Genomic DNA, 15,019 nt, shown 5'->3' on the forward strand with positions numbered 1-15,019 from the left:
GCTAAATATATCTAAATATTTAGTTGGGATTTAAGTATTTAGCTTGCTAGCTGACTATGTAGCTTGAATCTGTGACATTTATGAATTAAGAAAAAACCTGATGAAAATATGTCTGTAAAATTAACCCCCATTGTTTTCTATTATTACAGGCTAAATAACCCAAATTATTTCTGTTCCTTTTTGACTGTAACTTTACAAACGGCCCTCCAAATTCTACATTTTTAATTTAGAACAATCTAAGCTAATCACTGGTGGTTTTAACTAAAAAGCTGAACAGGTCAATAGAAATTTGACCAGACGAGGGAAACGGCGGAGATGTTTGTGTGTTTTTATGAAGAGCGCTGGAGCGACGCTGCAGTTGCGGCGTCCCGGTCCGTCATGGCCGAACGGCTCGGCAGGAGTGGCAGCAGGCCTTGCTGTAGTACCAGTGGCTGCACAGGTTCACCTTCAGAGCCAGCAGACAGTTGGTGGAGGGTCGGTCCTGACAGCTCTCATCTGGAAAACAATCAGCAAAAACAGCAGCAAATGAAGCTACTCAAAGCACACAGGCTGGAAAAACATCCTGGAAAATTAGAGAAAAAAAGAATCCAACAAACACGCTCAATCACAATAAATGTGATTTAACGTATTTAATTATCTAGATGCATTTTATACTTTTCTCCTCTCTTTTTGTAATATTTGTTGACCACTGTTGGCTTTTTCATCTTTGGCTGTTTTTAAAGTAGAATAAATTAACTTTACCTTTTATCAGTACCAGATTGCCTGCACTATGTGTTTTGACAAGAGTTAATTTTTAATTACATAGGTTTTAACGTGTTATAAAATGTTAACGCTATCAGTCTCTTATTTTAATATTTTAATCTCATTCTAATAAGGAGAGTCAGTGATTTTTTAATTGGTTTTCAATATTTTAAAGAATTGAGCTCAGCGTCATTTTGAATCCTGTTATATTTATGTAGGCTATATTGTGTATTGATGGGAAGACATGTTGGGCGAGGCGGACATGTTGGAGGTGGCGGACATGTTGGAGGTGGCGGACATGTTGGAGGTGGCGGACATGTTGGAGGTGGCGGACATGTTGGAGGTGGCGGACATGTTGGAGGTGGCGGACATGTTGGAGGTGGCGGACATGTTGGAGGTGGCGGACATGTTGGAGTGGCTCTGTGTTCCACACCTTCTCCTACCTGGAGGCTCGGTGGGGCAGGCCTGCAATGTGCACGTCTGCTTGGCTACCGGCTTGGTGAGCGGGTCGCAGCCCCGGACCAGCTCCCTGCCCTGGTAGCACTTCACGTCCCGCATCCTCACGCCAACGCCGCATGTCTTTGTGCACTGAGGACATACAGAGACAAAAAGATGGCTGCCACCACTGGATGACAAGTCCTGGACTCTAACTGGAGGAGACGGTTGACAATCAACTCCATTCTCTGATCTATAAACCTTAAAACCTGCACCTGAATGTCTAGTAATGGATGGCAGCTGACTGGCATCCAACCAACCAACCAACCAACCAACCAACCAACCAACCAACCCAACCAACCCATCCATCCATCCATCCATCCATCCATCCATCCATCCATCCATCCATCCATCCATCCATCCAACCAACCAACCTAACCATCCAACCAACTATCCAACCAACCAACCCATCCATCCATCCATCCATCCATCCATCCATCCATCCATCCATCCATCCATCCAACCAACCAACTATCCAACCAACCAACCAAACCAATCAATATCTTTTTCTAAAAGTTCTTTGATTGACCCAATGTTGTGACAGAAACTGAACAATTGAAAATAGAAAGATAATAAAAAAAATTAATGTGATTTAACACCTAAGCCTAAATTAAGCTAATAAAACAAACAAAAAGGCGCCTCATATAATAAACTCAGAGTGACGTACCTCGGACCAGGGCGTGGTGTACCATTTGAAGCACGGCCTCTCGAAACACGTAGCTTCATCCTCTGGCTTCTCGCCGCCTCCACACGCCTCTTCATCAAACATCTGGAACTTTCCTCCGCTGACGCCGGCGCAGAGGACGATCCGCCGCTTCACTCCGCGGCCGCAGGTCGTGTTGCACTGCAGACAGAAACGCAACCATCCAGAGTTTACCGGCTTCCTAAACTCGCTCAGCTAGGTTTGTTGCTAGAGATAAACCAGGTGAAGGTTCGCCGTGCCGGGGCTGGACTCACCCGCTCCCAGTCCTGGCTCAGCCAGTGTGGAGCGCAGTCCCTCTCTCCACAGGGGTGGATGGCCAGAGGCTTGTTCTCCAGGGAACACTGGTGTTCAGGAACCACGCGGCCCTCAGGGGTCTTACAGTAAACATGTCGGACCATCCGGCCGTGGCCACACGACCCGGAGCACTGCAATGAACAACGGAGACACAACGACACAACAACACATCAGACACCCGATTACGATAATTATGTCCCAGTTATTATTATGATTAACAATAATACTGTTGTTTTGAGACCATTCTCGAGTAATAATGGCATTATGAGTTCATCCTCTGAAAAACCAATAAACTTTAATTTAATAAAGAACATTTCACTCTGGAACTGGCAGGTATTTTAAATATCCAAAATAAAACACAACAACCAAAAACAATAAATAAAACGAGGGGTTTCTGCTCGTTTCTGTAATTGTAAATGAAAAACCAAATCCATGTGAAGCAGAGCGGCTGCAGGCGGAAACACTCACAGGGCCCCACTCCGACACGGTCCAGTGGCGCTCGCAGGGCGGCCCCGTGCAGTTCTTCACGTTTGGCGGCTGGGTCATGGGGTCACAGGGTCGAGTCTCATCGGAGCAGCGGACGTCTCGCGTCACCTGAGCTTTACGGCCGCATTTAGCCGGACACTGCAGCAGAGACAGCCACTGTCATCCCAAATGTTACAGATTACTGAGGACAAAATGCAAGAAAATAAAACATCTGCAGAGATTTAGATCCTGAGACAGCTATAATAAGACTGTATGATGTAAGTTAGTAGGTATATTAACCGGCCTGAACGATAAATTGTCTCTGAAGTTACAAAACTTATAATACTCTAGTTTGAGACTATTTTCATGTAATATAATGGTAATAGGCTTTTTAATGCAAGAAGACATTCCCAAAGTTCAATCAACTTTGAACTGTTTTGAATTTGAACATTTAACACTGGAAGACATTTTAAATATCCAAAATAAATAGAAACAAGAAATGAAATTAATCATAAAATCTCTGTAAACCTAATTGTCTTTAAAAAAAGATCAAATTGAGACCAAAATAATCTGGTCTCGATATTTTGGAATGGGGGGCCCCAAATGAAAATCTGCTCAGGGCCCCAAGAAGCCCTGGACCGGCCCTGACCCTCGACAACAGCTTAGAGGTTCCTGAAAACAAAATTCACTTGAAAATAAAACAAAAACGTGTCGAGGTTTGGATCCAGAGTGGAAGGAGTTTGTTTCTACAAACCGACATGATGAATCCTGAGTGCGGCGCCTCACCTCCGCCCACTCCGCCACCTCCCACATCTGCAGGATTTAGATCCTGCAGGCGCAAATAATTTCTCCAGGTCGGCCATGGTGCAGAGGTCACTGTAGACGGAGCTGTCCAGCCCTGGAGACAACATCTTCCAGCAGCGGTCTCTGAAGTTACAAAACTGGAAGCTCTAGTTTGAGACTATTCCAGCTGCTCGCCTCCCACCTGGAAAACCCACACCCACCTCAAACTGGGCCAAACTGGGACAGACTGGGACAGACTGGGACAGACTGGGACAAACTGGGAGAGACTGGGACAAACTGGGACAAACTGGGACAGACTGGGACAAACTGGGAGAGACTGGGACAAACTGGGACAAACTGGGACAGACTGGGACAAACTGGGAGAGACTGGGACAAACTGGGACAGACTGGGACAGACTGGGACACACTGGGACAGACTAGGACAAACTGGGAGAGACTGGGACAGACTGGGACAAACTGGGACAGACTGGGACAAACTGGGACAGACTAGGACAAACTGGGACAGACTGGGACAAACTGGGACAGACTGTGACAAAGTGGGACAGACTGGGACAGACTGGGACAAACTGGGACAAACTGGGACAGACTGGGACAAACTGGGACAGACTGTGACAAAGTGGGACAGACTGGGACAAACTGGGACAAACTGGGACAGACTGGGACAAACTGGGAAAGACTGTGACAAAGTGGGACAGACTGGGACAGACTGGGACAAACTGGGACAGACTGGGACAAACTGGGAAAGACTGTGACAAACTGGGACAGACTGGGACAAACTGGGACAGACTGGGACAAACTGGGAAAGACTGTGACAAACTGGGACAGACTGGGACAAACTGGGACAAACTGGGACAGACTGGGACGTGACGGGAGGAGACGTTTTAACCGACTCTACCTCGGCTGACACTCTCTGCCGATGCAGAAGTCGTGGACCGGTTCTGGCCTCGTCAGAGCATCACAGTACATGTCGTGGACCTCCACCCCGTCGTAGCGAACACACGTGACGAAGGACTTGGACACACCTGGACCCAGATGGACGAGATTAAAGTTATTCCTTAAATGTTCCACCTCTCCTCCAGTCAGTATTCACTAAACTCTCCTAATTTCTCGTTAAATGAGATTCACTCTAACGAGGTCGAGTTTTATGTCTCATTACAACGACATGTAAAATTTTGTCTTGTAACAACTATAAATTTCACATTAAAATGAAAAGATTTCTCATTTGAATAACTTTTTGTTCTAAAGAGAAAGTTCTTGTTATAATGAGATGCACAACAAAAGATGAGTTCATTATGACTTTAACTTTATGAGTTTTATCTCTCGTCATTAAGGGATACAAACTTTATCACAACGTATAAAACTTTACCTCTTTATAATTATCATAAATGTTTTATTGAAACAAGAAAATTTTCCATTTTACTAAGTTTTGCGTCTCATTCTAAAGAGAAATTTAACTTGCTGCATACTTTTATAACAAAATGCAAAACAAAAAATAAAACGTGTTTTAAATCATCATGATTCTGGTTATAATGAGAAACTTTCTCCTTTTAACGAGACGAGTCTCATATCTCGAAAATTTGTTTTAATGAGATACATTATTATTATTATTATTATTATTATTATTATTATTATTATTATTATTATTATTATTATTATTATTATTATTATTATTATTATTATTATTATTTAATGAGATATAAAAATGCACTCCTCTGAACAATTTCTTAGAAAATGCAGACAGTCTCAATCTAATTTTTAATTCGAAAAATTTTGTAATTAGAAAAGTGAATTCAGAGATGATACAATGACTGTTTGTAATATTTGCAGCAGATTATTTGCTGTAGTTGTATATCAATAAAAGAGAAATAATAGAGAGATAACTAAGATTGTTTTAGTAAATTAAATTATTTCCCTCAGTTTAAGGTGAAATACTGAATAAATTACATAATGTTTTATTTAACTGGTTCTGTAAATACTGACTGACTGACTTGTAAATGTTAATGTTTCTGTGAAACATGCTAACCTTTAAAAATAACAGAAACACAGAAACACTTTTAGCTGTGATTGCTGCCACCCTCCTCTGTGAAAACTAAAAGGAGCTTCATGTGAGAGTGAAGAAGTTCTGGTTCCAGACGGACTGAAGCTGTCGGGTCGCAGCGTTACCTATGGAGCAGGTCATGCTGCACGGCTCCTGGGAGGAAAGTTTCCAGCGGTACATGTCTGCAGCGCTCAGCTTCAGATTCTTCTGGAAGAACCTCTGATTCCCCCTGGTGAACACAGAGACGGTCAGCAGCACATTTCCTTTCCGGATCTTTGAAATGATGTCACCGGATTCGTCATTTGACGGGTCAGATATCCATAAACAGCTCAAGACGTCTGGAAAAATAATTATGACAAATCAAAGTAACATTTTCTGATCGCTGAATCAAGACTTGTGCGTAAACGTCCATCTGCTGCCACTCAGCCGTCCAAACAGTCGCCTGCAAAATATTTGAGTTTCATGAACAAAACTGTAAGAAAATGGAACAAAGTGGAAAAAAGAAACACATTAAACTTAAAAAACAGCTTAGAGAAGCTGAAAGCTGTTCCCACGCTGACAATAGAGCATCTTTTAAAAATATTATTTTTTTATTGTTTTATTGAAATTTCAAAACGTCAGTTTTAAATAACATTACATAACATTTTGATATCAGTAAGTTCACTCTAACTAGTCATGACACTGAAATCATTTCATTTAATTCAAGCAAATAATTAATTCTATTTTTAAATCAGTTATTTCTGAATTTATTTCCCGTTTTAATGCTCATAATTTGTAATTTATGGCTCTGCCAGGTGTTTTATTTAAACTTATTACATATTATTGGATCATTTGTGTTTTTTCTGTTTTCTTTCCATTTTCTCTGTTTTTTCCCTCCTGGCTGCTGAACAGGTGAAACCAACATGAATCATAGAATTATTGTTCGGTTCCGTTCGATCTCACCTGGTTCTGTTGGAGCGGCCGGCGCCGGTCTGGGCCGTGCGGTTCTGGTTGTCCCCGCTGTCGTTGCCTTTGTGGCCCAGAGCGAACTCCAGCGTGTCGTTGAGGTCCAGCGGGCCGGCCGGCCGCTCCGGGTCGCTCAGGCCCGCCTCGGGGGGGAACAGGGCGTCGCCCTCCGTCAGCAGCTGGTTGGTGGAGATGTTGATCAGCAGCTCGTCCGGACCCATCCGTCCGTCCAGCAGAACCCGCCAGATCAGGTTGGTGGAGTCCGGTGCCGAGTCCAGGGCGGCATCATCAGGGGGAGGCTTGGCGGTGCCGTGAGTTTGGCTGCTGTTCCCTTGACCCGGATCAGAGATTATTAGCTTTGATCAGCGGTGCCACTGGCTTTAAAGGTCTCCTATTCTGCTTCCTTGAACAAGTTAGGTTTCTACAAAACATCTTCACTTCAGTTTTAAATAATTCCTAGATGACGAGATTTTATTCTGCTCAGTTCTGCTCTTTGACCCATTTTAGGATGTGCGTCACTTCAAATGTCAATAAGCAGCTGCTGGCCCCGCCCCCGACTCACACATGAAAATAGCTGTGCGACTATACAATTGTACATGTTTGAAAAGCAGAAGGGGAGCCTCCTGCACAACCAAAAAGAATGCAGCAAGTGGTTTCTGGATGGAAAGTCAGCAATAAAACAATCGTCTTTTCCAGCAGCCATTGTACTGTGAAAACTGAGCTAAAACCAGCTGGAGCTCAGCTCGGGTTGCTAGGTAACGGGGCGGAGTTCAGCTCGGGTTGCTAGGTAATGGGGAGGAACTCAGCTTAGGTTGCTAGGTAACAGCCAGTACCCGTTAATTGTGACTGAAGGTTTTAGAAAAGCCTACTTATTTTTTCTTAAGGCTTTGGGTTGTTGTTAGAAATAGTTCAGACACAAATGGAAACAAAAAACTTGCTAAATGTGAATCATGTGTTCAGGATGTGAGTGAATGTTGTGGGCGAAGACAGAGTTTCTCAAACAGCAACAGAAACGGAGAAGTCACACGTCCATTTTTAAGATGTTCAGTGTAATAGAAACCAATTCCAGTACAAAATATGACTGTCAGCATTTAACTGTAATTACTTACAGTAAGAAATAATACAAACAAAGGAGCCAAAACTGGAACGAGGACCCTGGGTCGTCGTGGAAACGTCAACATGCCGTCAGTCCTGCAGCCGGCGCAGTGAGCCGAGACGCCGCAGCAAAGCCATTAGTGCTCATGCTTCTGATGCGGCCATTTTTAAAAGACAAAAACGCCACAAAATTCTGAATTTTTCATCAACTGCTGGTTTTCTTTATGTGTCTGTTCTCTGAATAATGCAGAGCCTGAAGGGCCATCTCGCACACATGCAGAAAATGGAGCATGACAGAATCTCAGTGAAACTGGACCCATCGGCTCCCGGCCAACAAAAAGAGAAACTCAGATTTATATTTGACTTACAGTAGAGAGGATCTGTTTACTCTGCATGGAGAATCACTGATATTAAACTGTCTTTGTTTCACATTTTTATAACTAATTATCTGAGCATTTTGAGTTCAACTCAGGTTTTTATTTTAAATATTTAAAATAGTAGTATTTAACAAAAAAATATGATAGAGTATTACAGCCATACTAAGAAGAAAATTAATTAAATTATAACAATAAAACCATATTGCGAGAATAAAATTGTACAATATGTTGAAATAATACAAACATTAAGTCGTAATATTCTGAAAATAAAGTCTAAATATTATGAGAACAAAGTAAAGTAATACAAGAATTTTCTTGTAATCTAGTCATAATATTAAGACTTTAGTTATTTTTTAGGTTTTTATATCAGCAATGAAGATAAATTAATCAAATATTTCCCCTTTTTGTGAGGAACGCAGGTGGAAGTGTCTGGTTTTGTCCTCACCTGTGAGTTTCGGCAGCCCGGCTTCGTCCTCGTCGCAGTCGATGGCCGTCGTCTCCTCAAACACCTCGTTGGTCTCCTGGCCCTTCGGCCCGTCGGCCCCGCCCGCCTCCAGCGGGCCCCCGGGAACCTTCTGCTGGTAGACGCTGCCGTTGGGCGACGCCAGGCCGTCCTCCTCCACAGACACCTCGGCGGCGGACGTTTCCGAGCCGGTGTAGACCGGCGGCGGCGGGACGGGGGGCAGGGAGTCCCGCAGGACCGTGTATTCGTAGGTGATGTACGGCGTCCGGCCGTTCTGGTTCCACACCTGAACCAACAGAGGCTTTTACAGATGATCCTGGACCCGGGTTGCCAGATCTGACTGACAGTTTCCACCCAAACACAAAGCAAAACCTGCCCAACTTAAAAAATACAAAATTACAAATCTCAACCTCTAATGAAAGTTTTTCTGGATGATAAATTATCCCAAAAGTTATTGCAATAAACAACCAGATTGTTGTTTTGAAACCATTTCCAAGTTATATGATGGTACAAAACTTTTAATTATATTGAACTTTTAACACTGGAGCTGGAAGACATTTTAAATTTCAAAAATAAATAAATAAATAAACAAATAAAATAAATTATGAAGTCTCTAAATAAACTTTTTCTTCAAAAAAACGGGCAAGTTGAGGCCAAAACACCAAAGAGAAAAAAAAACATAAATTATGCTAATTAAAATGATTAAGTTTGTTTTAATTCATCATACAATTTATTTATTTATTGCTTATTTCGTCAGGCTGAGTCACACTGTCATCTTGTTTTACAAAATAATGCAGCAGCTGCTTCTCCAGATTTGTTTATTTTAATGTCGACTAAAACATTTTTTAACAGAAGTATTTGGAGGATGTTTTTAAATCACTTATTATGGGAACAAACTTATTATTTGTGATTTTAACATCATTTGTTATTCAATGGAAACACCAACATGGTGTTTGTTCAACATTAGAAGAAAATCTACAAAAATTTTTGCATGTTTGTAATGCAAACGCAGATAATGATGATGTCATGTTTGACAGATTCTTGCATTTCAAAATAAATTAACTAATAAGGTAAATGCATAAATGCAATCGCAGAATTTTTTAGAGCATTTTGTATTTTTCTGCCACACAATGAAAATTATTTGAATGGTTTCTGAAAACCTGCCAAATGGGTGAAAATCTGCCCAATCTGGCAACTCAACGGTAACCGTTTCAGAAGAAATAAAAGAACTTTGTGATCCGTCTGTACCAGGATATTGATGGCCTGGTCGATGGGGCCTTTGGCGACGACGTACTCGATCCCGGTCTCGTAAACGTCCATGGGCCGCCGGTACTTAAAGATGGTTCCTGCGGCGTGGAAGTTCTGCGGACTGTCCAACTTGTAGGCGCCGTTAAAGAAGAAGTTTCCTGCCTGGTCGGTCACAGCTGGAACGCAAAAAGATGGGAACTCAGCTGATTCACTTTTTATCGACTGTTCTGTTAAATAAAAGCCCAGAGAACGTACCGAGAACATCGGCTGATTTCTTCCTCTCTATGATCTGGATATCCCAGGATCCTTCAGGGATTTGTGTGATGAAAGAATAACCTGAACCAGACGGAGTACAGACATCCTGAGCGTGTGGATGTTTGTATTTTGGGGTCTAGTCAAAGCCCGGCAGGCTCACCCAGCGTTGTGGCTCCACGCCGGAAGTTTCCGGTGACTCTGCTGCAGCTGCTGCCGTCTCCCTGGCAAACGCCGCACTTATCCAGCGTGTTGGAGGAAAACAGAACCCCGTCACATCCGATCGGCTGCAAACCAAAGCAGGAAGTAAAACATGAACTGTTTTTGTTGCTAAATTCATGAAATATTTAGTTTCAGATTAGTTTTTATTAGTGACAGTAGTTGTTTTAGGTTTTCATACTTTGGTTCATTTTTAGATGCAGAATTCAAAAAGGTCAAAGTATTGAACTTTGGGTAATGAATACTGAACAGAACATACTTTCTAAAATTCTCTAATAACGTATTTAATTACTGTTAAACAACCAACTGCCTGGAGTTTTTGCAAAACTTTTGCTGTCGCCATTTTACGGAGTAGCATAAGTGCCATAACTTAGCTGACAGCTGACATGAAAAAATCAATTTCACAACAGTTCAAAAAGCTGATAAATAGATTCACAAACACAAAGACAAAGGGTTTTATATCTATTATTTCAGTATGTTTTAGTTATAAATGCACAATATAGTTCCAATTAGGTTTAGTTTCTACCCATTAATTACCATTTCTATTTATATCAGTTAACAAAAATATTTTTGTTGTTTTGTTAGTTTTAGTGAACCTTAATAACCTTGCAGAGAACAGGACCTTTTCAGCCAACATCAGTGTCTGACCTCACACATGCACTTCGGGGAAAAGCTCAAGAATTCCCGTAAACATGGAGCTAAAATCCGGCGTCATTCAGCCGGAGACAGCTGAAACGGGTCAGAATCACCTCACACGTCCCGTCCACGCACACGCCGCGGTAGCTGCTGTACTTGCAGGAAGTGCCGTCTCGCGCCGTCACCATGAGCTGCCGCTGGCCGTCGGTCGTGGTGCAGTGGAGGTCACAGGGGTTGCTGGAGATATGAACATAATCATCTGAAGACAAGGAGGAGGAGACGGGTCAGAGCACGATTCCCTTTCACTAACTCATTACTGACTCATTTTGAAGTGCAGGAAAGAACTGGACTTCTTCTCCTGATTCTTAAAGATGTTTCATTTCTCATCCAAAAACACTTCCTCAGTTCTGAACGAAGCTTTGGTCAGAGAAATCTCATCAACAGAACCAATTTATTCACATCCTGAGCTGGCAGAGAGAACAGTTTGAACGGTTCGAATGGTTTGAACAGTTTGAACTGTTGGAACGGTTCGAACGGTTTGAACTGTTGGAACGGTTCGAACGGTTTGAACGGTTTGAACGGTTCGAACTGTTGGAACGGTTTGAACAGTTTGAACTGTTGGAACGGTTCGAACGGTTCGAACTGTTGGAACGGTTCGAACGGTTTGAACGGTTTGAACGGTTTGAACGGTTTGAACTGTTGGAACGGTTCGAACGGTTTGAACGGTTTGAACGGTTTGAACTGTTGGAACTGTTTGAACGGTTTGAACGGTTCGAACGGTTTGAACGGTTCGAACGGTTTGAACGGTTTGAACGGGTTTGAACGGTTTGAACAGTTTGAACAGTTTGGACGGTTTGAACAGTTTGAACGGGTTTGAACGGTTTGAACAGTTTGGACGGTTTGAACGGGTTTGAACGGGTTTGAACGGTTTGAACGGTTTGAACGGGTTTGAACGGTTTGAACGGTTTGAACGGTTTGAACAGTTTGAACGGTTTGAACTGTTTGAACGGTTTGAACGGTTTGAACGGTTTGAACGGTTTGAACAGGAAGACGTGAAGGAAACGAAACCGATATGATCTCTGGTTTCAATGTCCAACTCCTACAGGGCGGCCATGATGGTTTTACAGTTTGGGTCATTAAGGTGAAACAACCCAAATGTTGAAGGGTTAGTGACCTCTGACCTTAAATGCCCAGTCAGACCCAGATACCTGCAGCCCAGGTTTGGTGCTTTTTGGATGAAAAATTGGAGAAAATTCATGGTTTGTTTATCTTAATCATGTTTGTTTTATATTTATTTTTGGTCGTCGATTATTTTTTCTAAATGAATGTTTTTATTTTCCAAAAACAAAATAATTTGTATTTTGTTCTGTTTAATATTTTTTGTACATGTTTTCTAATTCAATGTTTTTTTTTACTTATCCAGTTTTACTTTAATATTTTATACATTTAAAACTAAATAAAAAAAATGCTATTTATTTAGATTTTTCAGATTTATACAGTAAACTACACAAATATATCAATACAACCAAAATAATAGCACAAACAACATGAAAAGACATGGACATTGAATAAAAGAAAAGAGATAAAATGAAAAAAATTAAAAACAGAAACATTTATATATTAATAATTATTACCTTTTGTTTTAGTTCTAAGTTGTTTTTAATATAAATTCTGAAACCAGACGGTGAAGAAGGTCCAGTATAAGATTTTGGAGTTGCTGCAGCTCTAACTCACATCCTGCCTGTTTAATTATGTAAAAATGAATCGGGTCAGGGCCGGACCAAGGTTTAACGGGGCCTCCGGCAGAATTCACCTTTGGGCCCCAAACTAAGACCCGCCTCCTGGCTCTGATTGGTTGTTTTTGATCAAGAGTTGTCCATTTCTTCAGACGGCAATAGGAGATTATCAGATTATCTGTCTCATGTTACAACATGGCGATAATTTTAACAAATATGTAAAAAACATATTTTTTATAAAAGTTACTTTAATAAGTCTTTGTTTCTCAAACAAACAGAAGTTTGGTTTAGTTTGCTCCTGCCTTGGGCCGGCTGTGGTCTGAGTGTTTTTGGGGTATTATTACCCGGGTAGAGAGGTTTCCACTGGTAGTTCCTCCCACTGTAACGCTGTGAGTTAAAGGACCAGCACTGCTCCTCCCTGAAGCTCCTCCCAGAGGCGGGACAGTCCTGGTGGACAGAGACACCAGAGGACAGTGAGACACGTCTCCTCCCTGTCTCCTCCCTGAAACTTAATGATCCAGGATTACAGGAGAGACGGCTGAAGATAAAACATTCTGCTGCGTAATGCAGAGCTGTCCAAATTCAAAGACGGAAAACATTTTTAAAACAGTAAAACAATAACAGTATAGCAATATAACAACAGTAAAGTAGTCTTTTAATTTTTAAAATATTAATTTTAAGAAATATTTAAAATGTATTTGGGACATATAAACATAAATGTACAGCATATATTAATTTCTATAATACTTTAATGAATTCAATGTACAATATTTTAAATAAAAAAAGAAAACCTTTTTTATTAATGACAAAAAGCCTCTGATATTTTAGTAACGGTCCTCTGGTTTTACAGTTTGTTTTGGAAATGCCTTTGTTTCTCTTTGTGAAGACAGTTTGAATCTGTTCCTGCTGACAGCTGGAGCGGCCATGTTTGTTTTTGTCAAGACGTGAAGTGATGAGGAGGAAGTTTGAGACTCACTACGGTGTTGCACAGATGGTATTTCTTGGATGTTCCTGTGCAGGTCATGTTGTCCTTTCCAGCAGCAACTTTCTTTCTTTGGACAGAAAACAAACGTTTGGAGAAACGGCGGCGCATTAAAGCCAAAGATCAGGCTGAGAAGATGAGAAAACACACATAGCAATCTGTTGGATTAGGTTAAAGCTCCCAATCAACCAGAAATCCAACTAAAAGATGATTCCACTGATTAATAACACATTTAAACACAGAAATGTTTCGATCCAGTTGTTTAAGTTACACTAAGTGTGTTTGCCAGTAAATGCATCTCGTATCGTCTAGTATTTTCTAAGTTTTGTTATTATCCATCCATCCATTTTCTGTTCACCCTTTATCCCTAATGGGGTCTGGAGGGTTGCTGGTTCCTCTCCAGCTATGTTCTGGGCGAGAGGCGGGGTCACGGGGTCACCCTGGACAGGTCACCAGTCTGTCGCAGGGCAACACAGAGACACACAGAGACAAACAACCATTCACACACACACTCACACCTAGGGAGAATTTAGAGAGACCAATTAACCTGACAGTCATGTTTTTGGACTGTGGGAGGAAGCCGGAGAACCCGGAGAGAACCCACCATGCACAGGGAGAACATGCAAACTCCATGCAGAAAGACCCCGGGCCGGGAATTGAACCCAGGACCTTCTTGCTGCAAGGCAACAGCTCTACCAACTGCGACCAACATTAAAAATGTTTGTCACTATGGTTTCTGGGTTCTCTGTTTATTTTCTTTCTCTTTCTTCCAGAGTTTTTTTTTTCCTTATTTCTCATCTCCATTATATTTTACATATGTAAGAAAATATTAATACTGTGTCTTTATTCTGCTAGTATTTTGACTTTTTTCGTGTGTTAAAAATAAAAATGATCTTAGTCTGGACCTAACAGTCTGTTGTCGTTCATAGCACATCGCTGCAGAACTCTGGTTCTGTTATTTTTAACTCTTGGGTTTTTGGTCATTTCTTTTATGTTTTGAACTCCTAGAAATTATTTCTGATGTCTTTCTGCCCTGGCATGCAGCAACTGTGACCTCACGCTGCAGTTTTTCATCTTTATTTAGTAAATAATGACATTGTGGAATCTCTTTGGTTTTCTCCACTGTTTAAGAGCTGATAAAACCGGGTCACCAGCAAACTGAACCGGGTGGCTCATCGTGTTTGGGCTGGACTGACCGACCCACCGACCCACCGACCGACTGACCCACCGACCCACTGACCTCTGTTTGAGGCAGTGGCGCTCCTGGGACATCACCCCCCCGCCGCAGGTCCGGGTGCAGGCCGTCCACTTGGCCCACTCGCCCCACCAGTAGGTGGTGACCTCCTGCTGGTCCTCCAGGCTGTTGGACGCAGCGCCCTCCTCCTGGTGAAATGGAGAATTACAACACACAGGATGAACGTGATTAAGAGGATTTGGACCACTGAAAACTAAATTCTGACTTTCTTTCTCACAGCTCCATGCTGGGCCACTGGAGACAGAAAAATAGAAAGTCTTCTGCCAAAAAC

At 41.9% G+C, this 15,019-nt stretch overlaps 1 protein-coding gene across 1 annotated transcript in view; it reads right to left on the reverse strand.

Moving 5' to 3' along the window:
• The window catches only part of adamtsl2 (ADAMTS-like 2), a 27,334-nt gene continuing 12,315 nt past the window's right edge, over window positions 1–15,019 (reverse strand). Inside the window, 19 exon segments of the mRNA XM_044112144.1 lie at window positions 1–495; window positions 1,185–1,329; window positions 1,904–2,080; window positions 2,194–2,364; window positions 2,702–2,857; window positions 3,485–3,510; window positions 3,513–3,649; window positions 3,651–3,683; window positions 4,398–4,524; window positions 5,666–5,769; window positions 6,483–6,816; window positions 8,403–8,706; window positions 9,669–9,844; window positions 9,924–10,004; window positions 10,084–10,207; window positions 10,889–11,034; window positions 12,856–12,958; window positions 13,488–13,563; window positions 14,734–14,876. Coding sequence (XP_043968079.1) covers window positions 377–495; window positions 1,185–1,329; window positions 1,904–2,080; window positions 2,194–2,364; window positions 2,702–2,857; window positions 3,485–3,510; window positions 3,513–3,649; window positions 3,651–3,683; window positions 4,398–4,524; window positions 5,666–5,769; window positions 6,483–6,816; window positions 8,403–8,706; window positions 9,669–9,844; window positions 9,924–10,004; window positions 10,084–10,207; window positions 10,889–11,034; window positions 12,856–12,958; window positions 13,488–13,563; window positions 14,734–14,876 — 2,682 coding nt within the window. The 3' untranslated portion in view covers window positions 1–376.

This window comes from Gambusia affinis, linkage group LG03 (genome assembly GCF_019740435.1).
Source record: "Gambusia affinis linkage group LG03, SWU_Gaff_1.0, whole genome shotgun sequence".
NCBI classification, from domain to species: Eukaryota; Metazoa; Chordata; class Actinopteri; order Cyprinodontiformes; family Poeciliidae; genus Gambusia; species Gambusia affinis.